An 11478-nucleotide genomic window follows, 5' to 3' on the forward strand; every position below is an offset into this window, starting at 1 on the left:
CATGTGTGTAGGACCCACCATGTGCATCACATGGTATGGGCCCACCATTATAAATTTTGGATTATTATTTGAAATGGGTTGGATTTCATAAAAGATGGGAAAGAGAAAGGGCTAATATGATCAGATTACTAAAACGACCATAACTTTTTAACCACTTGTCCAAAAAATTCTTTACTATACTTGTTGGAAACATCTTGAGAAGAGCTATAATTTTCTAGTTTACAACTTTTTATGATTCTTCCACGAAATAAGTAAAAAATGAGCTTTAAAATCAGGCAGTGCTATTTGGATGGGAATTCTAGCCCACTAAAATCGTCGTAACTCTTTAACCGATTGGGCAAATTTAAAGTGTAAATATGTGTTGGAAAGATCTTTCAAAGAGATACAACTTTGTAGTTTACAACTTTTTCGTGATTCTTCCGCTAAATAGGTAAAAAACGAGCTTTAAAGTTGGGCAGTGCTTTTTGGATGGGAATCACCATGATATCTTGCATTGTTTTTTTTATTATTTTGGAAACTACAATATTTAAAAATGCAAAATAGAATGCCTTGGCCATTAAGATAGCCTTTTGTATGGAATTTGGAAACAATTACAATTAGAAAACAAAAGAAAAAGCAAGCCAATAGAGAAAATTAGAAAGAAAGCTAGAATGGCAACTCTCACATGGGAAATTGCCATTCTTGTTTTTTGCCCTAACTTTCTTTACAAAAGGAGATCAAACCAACCTTTTAGGGACTCTTGGATTTTCCTCCAGCCTTTCTCCGCTAAAAAAAATTTGTTCCTCTTTGTGCGTAGGAGTTCACCATATTTCTTTGAATTCATGTGAAAGAAATCGATCTCCTTCATCTATTCTTGATTATTATTCGGAGCGGCTCATCTCTTCATCAAATTTGGATTTTCTTTTGCGTATCAAAAGGCTTATTAAAGTGTATATCTCGGATTACAAGCCTTAGAGACCTCGGATTTGCGATCAAAGGTTACTTCTTCAACCCTTTTTATAGTAGAACTAGTAACATGTTTACGGGTGTCTTTTTCTTGTTTCTCCACGATTTTTTGTAGAGAATTCATGAGATATTGTCTTGCATGATCATAATATGATTTATGATGAGCCAATTCATATTCTTACTGATTTTGGTGGAAGAAAAACCGTTTTACATGTTAAAAATAGGATGTTCAATGAATTAGGGTTTCAATTGGTCTTTGTGTCAATTTTCAAAGCACATAGTTCAAAACCAAGGATTTTATCTAAGGTTATATTTCCTTAGTTTTAATTTATTTAAATGAACATCGGAAATCCAAAAATTTCAATAGAATTAATCTATCTTGATGATTTAAAAATTCGTTAAAGAAATACCTATAAAAAGGATATTTGGTGAATAAAAATTCGTTTACATGTTAAAGTAATTCAAAATTTTGACAAAATTTTATTCTTACTAGTCTTTTGATATTTGAAGATCATAAAAAAATATTCAAAGGATTTTGTGTTTATATAGTATTTTTACTGGATTTTTTTAATAAAAATCAATTACTTTCCACATGTATGAACGAGATGTTACCAAATTAATTCATCGGAAGCTGAAATTCTATAATAAGATGGATTGGCCCAGAATAATCATATTATGAATTGTTCAGAATTTTTGTGCATGATATAATATTTGTAGTGATTTTTATTTGAATCGGCCAGAACATAAATAAATCATTTAAAAATAGTAAATTCCAGAAATAATGTGTGAAATTTATACTGTGATTTTTTATTATTATGAACATGTTCTAGTATCAATTTGGATTAATTTGGATGATGTTTACTATAGGTTGCTTTGGAACTCAAATAAATTGCTTAAATTTGTAAAAATCATTAAAAATCACATAAAATTCATAAAATCATGAAAAGGTTCAGAACATCACAAAATTCTAAAAACATCATAATTCTCATGTTTCTTCTATAAAAATTTTTAAAACTCACTAAAACGTTTTCACAACTTGCTAAATTGGTCAAAACCTTAGTCTAGGTCAATTAACCCTTAGAGCCTTAGAATACCTTGATTTCTAGGTGATAAAAACCTTTTAAAAGATGAAAATCACGAACTTAATAACATGTATTGGGCAAACCCAAATTCAGATCTACTTTGAAAAAGTTGGATCACGGTCCCACCTCGTATGAGCCTTTAGAGCCCCCTTTAAGAACACTTACGTCACGTTAAGTTCTAGGTCTTAGGGAGTCATAGAGTTAGAAGTTCAGTTAGCCTCATCACGGTCGATTGCTATTGTTAACAACTGAGCCATAGATTAGGTTTCACTTGTTAACCCATTTTTCTTATAAGACTGCCTAGTTAACCTAGGATGTAGGGCCCACCTGCATTAGTCTAGGAGTATCTTGTATTTAGATACGATCATATAACGTCTTAAATTGAGTCCTAGGATAATAAAACGTAATCAACTTGAATTAAATAATCTCTCTTAAAACTGTTGAAATAGTCTGTCCAGTCTAGATCGGTGTCCTAGATGAGTTAGGCATGTAGTTTAGTTTAGGCTACCGAAGTACGACGACTTTGATCCTAGTGAGGCTTGGGTACGTAGGCAACTTGGATGGTATTCCATGCTCAAGTCGACCCTGCATACACTCCAATAGGGTTTTAGGGTTGTTTTATTTATTTCTTGATCATTTTTGAACCCTTAATTAAATTGATTAAATCACTTAGGATTTTTCCAAAATTAGATTTTAGGAGAACTTTCACATAGATTGAACTAAACTAAATTAAGAGAATCAAAAGATACATCTAAGAACTACATTGAAATTAGATCATCTAGGATGCATGTCCCGTAGCATGCACATCAAAAGAGTTTAAATGAGTCTTTTAAAAGAAATTCAAGAGAGTTAACCTTTGGAATTGAAGACCGGATTATCATGCGAGAATGGTGCATATGGTGGTAATCCATCATACCTTCCATTCGCGTAATCAGGTAACGGATTTAGACTTCTGGGATCGCAAGTCATTGCAATGTCACTTAAGGGTCCTAGGTCTCTTACCTAGGTGGCGACTCTGGTCATTCTCTTTTGAATGAAATTCGGATTGCTTTAGTCATCCCAAGTTCACGAAAAAGATGATTCATATAAATAAAAAAAAGCACACGCCATTCGCGTGGGTGCGAGAGACCAAGAGAGGCGGGTCGCGCCCCTCTCACGGGATCGGGTCCCACAGGCTTCGATTTGGCGAACCATTTGCCTCATTTTTTGCCTGAACCGTCCTTCCGGATTTTCAGATCAGCAGGCGGAATGACCCTAACTTTTGCCTAGACCACCCTTTCGGGTTTTCAACCTAACGGGTCTTCAGACTTCATCGTTTTCTTTTCCTTCTTTTTTTTTAGCCCAAAACCTTTTTGCCTTGATACCAGACAGACTTGTAAGTTGGACAGGATTTAGAAACAAAAAGGCTTGAATTTGATTTTCAAAACTATCCGAACGTAGGCAAACTAGGCTGCCTACGTACCCCTGTGAAGTTGGGATCAAGTCAGACATAGTTCAGGGGAAAAGCCCCTTGTTTCTGGGTTTTGAAAGAAGAGATAGATTGTTTAGTTCAAAGGGGTTTTCAAACAAGTATTTCAGATTCAAGGTTTTTCTTTGTCTTTCGTTCAGGCGATCGAGGAAGGCCTTCTGGCATTCAGGTATAATATCTTTTGAGTTGATCAACATTTGTTGGCTCTGTTATCTTTTCGCCATTTTTATCGAGGAGCCTGACGGCTTTTCCAGGCAAGACTTCTTCTACGATATATGGGCCTACCCAGTTGGGTTTGAATTTTCCCTTAGGATCAAAGACTGGAGCTCTACATTCTCTGAGTATGAAGTCTCCTGGTTTCAGATATCTGGTTCGAACCTCCTTATTAATAGTGCTTTTGATTCGACACTGATACCATTCTGTGTGATACAAAGCCTTTAATCTTTTCTCATCTATCATGTGCAATTCTTGGTAGCAAGCCTTAGCCCAATCTTTCTTTGGTAACTTACTTTCCATTAGCACTTTGAGTGAGGGAATCTGCAACTCTATTAGCAATGCTGCTTCGATCCCATATATTAAGGAATATGAGGCAGCTCTTGTGGAAGATCGAATCGATGTCCTATCTGCCTAGAGTGCATACGGGAGCTTATTCGATCAATCCTTGTATGTTTTCTTCATCTTGCTGATGATGGATTTGATATTTTTGTTGGCCGCTTCCACTGCTCCATTGGTTTGGAGTCTATAAGGAGATGATTTATGATGTCTAATCTTAAATTTTTCACACAAAGAAGCTACTTGTTTCTTGAAGTGTGAGCCATTATCATAGATTATTTCATGGGTTACTTATCGACAGATGATGTTCGTCTGGATGAACTTCACAACTAGTGCTGAAGAAAAGGAAGCATATGGCTATGCTTCTATCTACTTTGTGAAATAACCAATAGCAACCAAGATGTACTCATGTCCGCTCGAGGACTTTGGTGTAATCCTCCCAATAATGTTGATTCCCCAAACCGAGAATGGGCCAGGAGAAGTAAGCGAGTGCAATTCCTAAGGCGGCACATGTATCAGACTGCCATATACTTGACACTGATGACTCTTCTTTACCAAAGCAACGCACTCTGTTTCCAATGTCGACCAATAATATCCAAGTCTCAGGATTTTTCTAGCCAACATCATTCCATTCATATGAGGCTGAAGACACCCCATTTTTTTCCAAGATCAGACTGATGATAGTTTGGCGCAATGATGATTCCAATGATGAATCCATATTTGGGGAAGTAATGCTTATCCTTGTGATATAGTATCTCCAGCATGAGAACCGGAGAGTTTTGGCATTCCCTGGATAATAGAATTATGGTTTATTGTAGGCACAAAGAGTGGAAGAATTCCTATCCTAAAACCTTTGCTTGATCCCAAATATCATCCGAACTCAAAACAAAGTTTGACCCAAAACCAGTTTCAATTATATCTCTAAGCTTGCATACCTGAGATCCTTGAGATCGAGCCCAAAAACTAGCAAAACTGCAAAAAGCTAGCCAGTTTTCAAGCTTAGTCGAACATTTGTCTGAATTTCGTACATTTCTTTGTGTTCAAAAATAATTTCGTACATACCAAATAGGTAAGAACTTCCAAAACTTTGATGAAATTTGTTTTGTACGAAATTTGCATTCGTATACTCCCAAAGTGTACGAAATATGTGTACGAAATCCCGATTGTACAAAAAACAGATTTATAACCACTTTTTAAAATTTGACAGGGAGTTTTCCCTCCCATTTGTGCCTATAAATAGGCCCTAGTTCTATTTGTTTGGGGGGTTCGATTCTTTAAATTTTAGAACCTCTTCTTTCTAAACTTAGTTGAATTTTGGAGGTTTTTCCCTCCAATTTTTTTTCTAAAAGAGAAGACCTTGCCAATGTTCATAGGAATCCGATCGGAATATTTGCAGAGAGATTTCAAAGGTGGTTAAGGTTTTAAATGCCTTGTTCAATCCTCTTTTTCAAATCCTCCGTCGAATTCACCGAAAGGATTGATTGAGGAATCGAAGTGCCAATAGAATTTTAGCTGAAGCACCATCGTCTTCATCACAATATCTTTAATGATTCTCATACCAAAACAGGTTTATAACTTTAAACCATTTAAATTTAAAGCACAAATAACCTAGAGCTAGGGGAAAACATAAGGAATTAGGGTTATTTACCCTAATTCTCGAGGTTTTCACCCAAATATATTAGATCTAGATTAGAGTTCCAAGAATAAGGTTCTAGAATTCAAATTCTATTGAAGTTCAACGAGAATTTGTGAACTATGGAGAATTCTTCCATAATTCTCAATTATATCTAATGGAATTTAATATAATTTGAACTCTAAAGAGATCCAGTAAGTAATTCGTTAGAATTAGGATTCTAATAACTCCTTATATGATCACTAGAATTCAGATCTCGGAATTTTCAGAGAATTGAATGAGAATTCCCAAAGTTCTAGAATTTCATATAAATTTTTAATTAATTTTCGTATGCTTTATTCATATGAAAAATTCAAATTCGAACGAAAATCAAGTATTCCCATGAAATTTTCAACTTTTAAATTTGAATAAAATTTCATACGAAATTAGCATTCCATTCTGTATGAAATTAAAGAAGATCAATAATTTTGTATGAAATTTCAGAATAATAATCGAACATATGAAATCTTTGAATTTTTTTGCAGAATCTGATTTTTAAGACTAGAATTTCCTAGGCGGGAGTGATGCCTAACACCTTCCATTCGCGTAACCTAGTACAACCTAGAATCATGGTTGAACCAAAGCCTTATACAGAGTTAATTAAGAGACCTAGGCCCAATCCTAGGTAGTAACTCTACAGTCCTTGTCAGATTTGGTTCTGATAAGGATCTTGATTTGAACTCTAAAAAGATTTTCGTAAAATCTCGAGCTTTCAAATCATTTAAAAAACAACAAGGAAATTTAAGGACCAAATCTATGGGGGACCGTCCAGGAACTTTCCACCAAACTCTTGAGATATGTGTAATAAGGTATGAGTTTCTCATCCTTAGTTTTCCATTACCCTTTGATTTGACAAATAATCAAAGTAGAATCCCCATAGACTTTAATGTTCGTCACATTCAAGACTAAGGCAGCTTCCAAACCGGCTATACAAGCTTCATATTCTGCAATGTTATTGGTACATTCAAACTACAACTTTTGGTGAAGTTCCAAGGTGCATTCCCTCAATAATATTAATGCACCTTTGTAAACATGATTTTTGGACTTCTAAATGGTAGAAACATGGAAAGTGGTAAACTACAAAGTTGTAGGTCTTTTTGAGTTGTTTCTAACAATTATTTGTGCTCGAAAATTGGACAAGTGGTTAGAAAGTTATGGCAGGTTTAGTGGACTATGTTTGTGGGTTCGCAAGCCAGTCAAAGTTAGTGATTTTCTATGCAATTAATGTTATGTTACTGCCTAAGTTAGATTGTGGAGGAAGTTGGACGAATTTTATTTAGTTGTCTTTTATTTAAAGGGTTAGAAACCATCTTTAGGGGGGATTTTTATTTTGACAAACTTATGTAATTGATGGGATATCAATTGGGTTGATCTATGCTCCCATTTTGGTTCTTCTGTTGTAATAAATCACATATTACAATGACTAAATTGTCCTTTATGTGATATTTATTTACATAGATACTCTTATCAACCTACAGTTCCTGAATTTCAAACAAGGAGCCACTATACATATAGCCACTATTGAGGTAAATGGAAATAGGCAATTTTGAGGTGCTAGGAGGGGACCTTTACGTGGGATCTGAGAATTGATCTTTTAGAACATCATGAGGGACCCCTACAGTCTTGGTTTCATGTCAACCATACATCTCATACAAAAAATAAGGCATTACAAAAATAAACCGTTTAACTTTTCATGAGGGAACCCTAAATGAGACTTGATGGATCAATGGCCAAGAATCATCCGATCAAGGGTATTTTTGTCATTAGAAATCTTCTTTAGTATCTTGTAGGATTAGCAGCATTTATAGTAGCACTGCCAAAGCAAACAAACGGGTACTGATATTCGCACTACCATTGTTGATAATTGAACTAACTCACCTTGCCATTTGCCTTTTAACCAGCTGTCAAAGGTCATCTCAATTCCCACAAGTTCTCAGAAGCCCAATAAAAAGTAAAAGGCAAGGTGAGTTAGTGCAATTATCAAAATATGATAGTGCAGTATCACTAGCAAAAAAGGGTAATGGTAAATTTGCACCCCTGCAGGATAATTCGCAGCCCTTTTCCGTCAAAAAGCGTTGAAGTTTGCCATATATCCTGCTTTCCAGTAGTACAAATCAGTGTTTAAAAACTCCTTGACTCGATAAGGAACTCGCCCGAGCCGACTCCTTTTTACCTTGGCTGCGTCCACATGGCACCACATCTGCATTCCACGTTTTTCTCTACAGAATCAATAAAATCCTTTTGACTCTCCTGAGTTATGACCGCGTTCTTGGCCGCGTCCGCGCTGAGTCAACAATAATTTTTCTTGGCAGCGTTCCGCGTCACATGCTTGTTTTTAAACACGGTGAGAATTATCTGACAGGAGTTGGGAATTTATCATCACACGCCAAAAAAAATGGGACTTTTGTGAGTAGAGCAGTAACTGTGTAAATTTCTTTAAAACTAAGGGTATTTCGAAGTCCTCATCTTTTTCTCATTTTGTTTTCTTCCCCACTATTTAAATAGTCCAGCCGCCCAGCACAGCCACCCAAATTGCTCTCTCTCTCTCTCTCTCTCAACAGAAAAAAAAAATCTCAGAACACTGTCACACCCACACACGATGAGAAGAAGAACCACCAGTAGCACTAGAGAAGAAAAAGAAGCAACAGAAATATGAAGAAAAAACTTTCTTTCCTTCTCAACTGATTAATTTCCTCTTATTCTTTATAACATCTCCTATTTCTAACGATGAGCCTCGAAGAATCCTTCAAATCCCTCTCTCTAGACTATCTCAACCTCCTAATCAACGGCCAAGCTTTCAGCGATGTAACTTTCAGTGTAGAAGGCCGTCTAGTCCACGCCCATCGCTGCATCTTGGCAGCCCGAAGCCTCTTCTTCAGAAAATTCTTCTGTGGGCCAGACCAACCGGTGGGCCCCATCAGAATTTCCTCCCCGTCCTCCTCTCCAGGCGCCGGAAACTCTCAGGTCATCCCTGTAAATTCCGTCAGTTACGAGGTCTTTTTGCTTTTGCTTCAGTTTTTGTACAGTGGTCAGGTCTCGATCGTGCCTCAAAAGCATGAGCCAAGGCTGAATTGTGGTGAGAGAGGATGTTGGCACACGCATTGCACCTCAGCCGTTGATCTTGCCCTTGACGCTCTCTCTGCCGCTAGATCTTTTGGCGTTGAACAGCTCGCATTGTTCACTCAGGTTTTCTCTTTCTTTCTTTATAAAGATACCTGAATTTGGCAATTATGTTGTTTTTTTTTTTTTTTCAAAGTGGGTTTTGTTTCTTCCTTCTTCTTTTGATCTTATCAAGTCGGTGTGTTTCGTTTCATGTTGGTTTTTTAGCTTCTTTTAGCTTTTTTTTTCATTCTCCTTTTTTTCTTTCAATTTCGTTATTGTGATTATTATTGTTATTATTATTAATTTGTTTGGAGAATGTTCAAGGAGTAATAAATCTGGAGTTTTCTTTTCTTTCTTAATTTTTCACAATATATACTTTGATTTTTGTAATTATGACTTTTAAATGATTTTTGTTTCTTTTTTTCTTCCTCTGATTTGATCAAGTTTGCATGTTTCGGTTCTAGTCAGTTATTTTAGCTACCTTCCTCTCTTTTTCTTTTAATTTTACTACTATTATCATCATTATTTTGTGGGGAAGAAGATGGAGTAGTAGTACATTCTGAGTCTCTCTATTTCTTTTGTTTCATTTTCTCTGAATTGGTTTCTGTTCACTTTTCTTCTTATTTTCTTATCAGGTGTTTTACTCTACTCCCTTCTCTAAATTGAGTACTTTTAATTTCCTGTTGTTGTACAGACCAAATGATCTTGATTTCATGTACCATTTTCATTTCCTTAGACTGGATTCTCTCTATTTTTTCCCGAATTCACAAAAGCCATGTGAATTTCAAAATATAAATCTAGATTCCTCTTCTTGTTTTCACATTTGGGTTCTACCCCCCACCATCATACTTGAAATAATACAAATAAACGCAAAACAGACATTAAAAAAAGATTTCGCATCTAGTCCAAATGATCTTTTATATTTTCTCAATAGAAATTGTCAGTCGGTAACCAAATAATTCCACTGTGATTGCAGAAACAATTGGAGAACATGGTGGAAAAAGCCTCCATTGAAGACGTGATGAAAGTTCTAATGGCATCAAGAAAGCAAGACATGCACCAGCTCTGGACTACTTGCTCCCACCTCGTAGCAAAATCCGGCCTCCCCCCGGAAGTCCTTGCGAAACACCTTCCGATCGATGTCGTGGGCAAAATCGAAGAGCTCCGCCTCAAATCCTCCCTCGCCCGTCGCTCCCTCATGCCCCACCACCAACACCACCACCACCACCCCGACCTTGAAGACAAGAAAATCCGGCGAATGCGCCGTGCTCTAGACTCCTCTGACGTGGAACTTGTCAAGCTTATGGTCATGGGTGAAGGCCTAAACCTAGATGAAGCACTAGCCTTACACTACGCCGTGGAAAATTGCAGCAGGGAGGTGGTGAAAGCCCTATTGGAGCTTGGGGCCGCAGATGTTAACTACCCGGCGGGCCCTGCCGGGAAGACTCCCCTTCATGTCTCAGCAGAGATGGTGTGCCCCGACATGGTGGCGGTCCTATTGGACCACCACGCGGACCCAAATGTCCGGACGGTGGACGGGATCACGCCACTAGACGTCCTTCGTAGCCTCACTTCTGATTTCCTCTTTAAGGGCGCCGTCCCTGGGCTCTCTCACATAGAGCCCAACAAGCTCAGGCTCTGCCTTGAGCTTGTCCAATCCGCAGCCCTTGTCCTGTCGAGAGAGGACGGTGGTGGCGGGACTTCCACCGCCATCTATCCGTCAATGAATAGTGAGCCAAACAACAACATTGTTAGCCTTAGCCTTGATTCAAGAATGGTTTATCTTAACCTCGGTGCGGCTGCGGCCGCCCAATTGGGGTGTAAAATTGATGGAGAGGATGATGATAATAATAATAATAATCAGAGGGAAGCTATGAATCGACATGGATCTCAAGGTGGATGTGATCCATCTATGTACTCTCATGATTTCTAGCTCTATGGTTCGTCAATGCAAGCAAAAGAGAAGCGAATACAAGAAGGTTGGTTCTTTTTCTTTCTTAGTGGGTGTCTTTTTGTAGGGTTTTGGATGGGCTCTAAGGCATGGATTTTTTAATCATCGACATGTTGTGATAGAGGAGGAGACAACGAGAATCTAAGTTGCTATTAATGGGGGAGATGCAGGTCAATCTTTTCACTCGGCCCTCTCACTCCTTTTGTTTTTATTGTTCCCTAATATTGTCTAATCTGCTACTAGAAGTGCTACAAATCGTAGTGGAAATGATCCTAAAGTGGTTTTTTTTTTTCAATCTTGTGGAGGCTTTTTTCAATATCCAAAAGAAGGAAATGAGCTGTCTTCAAACTTTTCTATGCGTAAATTTTTTCTCTCTTTAGATTTCAAGGCTTACTGACAAAAGATGACTATCTTTTTGTTGTAATATATAGTTTTATATTATAAAGAAATCATTTACCTATCGACAAATCAATCTTTTGTCTTGCATGAATGCAACATGAGAGTGACAACACAACACCCTAATATATTGCTATTATCCAAATCTGGCTACGCCCCTTTTGTCTTCCCTTGCTTTTCTTAGTCTTGTTGAGATTCAATGCTTGGTATCATAAACTTTACGTAGTGGGTCTTCAATTCTTGAACCTTCATCTCTCCTTTCCCTTCAATTATTTTTTTCCTATTTTGAAAAGTCTTAATTGCTATACAA

The 11478-nt window shown here is 37.1% G+C and overlaps 1 protein-coding gene across 1 annotated transcript; it reads left to right on the forward strand.

The window, feature by feature from the left end:
- The first annotated feature begins 8260 nt into the window (after nucleotides 1-8260).
- On the forward strand, nucleotides 8261-11151 carry LOC143852881 (BTB/POZ domain and ankyrin repeat-containing protein NOOT2-like). The gene is made up of 2 exons (XM_077362520.1): nucleotides 8261-8905; nucleotides 9798-11151. The coding sequence occupies exons 1-2, from the start codon at nucleotides 8447-8449 to the stop codon at nucleotides 10752-10754; spliced, it is 1416 nt and encodes a 471-aa protein (XP_077218635.1). The 5' UTR covers nucleotides 8261-8446; the 3' UTR covers nucleotides 10755-11151.
- The last annotated feature ends 327 nt before the right edge of the window (nucleotides 11152-11478 follow it).

Source organism: Tasmannia lanceolata, unplaced genomic scaffold (genome assembly GCF_043159265.1).
Source record: "Tasmannia lanceolata isolate RefF3 unplaced genomic scaffold, GAP_Taslan_0.1 ptg000019l, whole genome shotgun sequence".
In the NCBI taxonomy this organism is placed as follows: Eukaryota; Viridiplantae; Streptophyta; class Magnoliopsida; order Canellales; family Winteraceae; genus Tasmannia; species Tasmannia lanceolata.

Coding starts and splice junctions, on each gene's coding strand:
- LOC143852881 (XM_077362520.1), top strand. CDS start 8,447: ATGAGCCTCGAAGAATCCTTCAAATCCCTCTCTCTAGACTATCTCAAC. Junction 8,906..9,797: donor AGCTCGCATTGTTCACTCAG/GTTTTCTCTTTC, acceptor CTGTGATTGCAG/AAACAATTGGAGAACATGGT.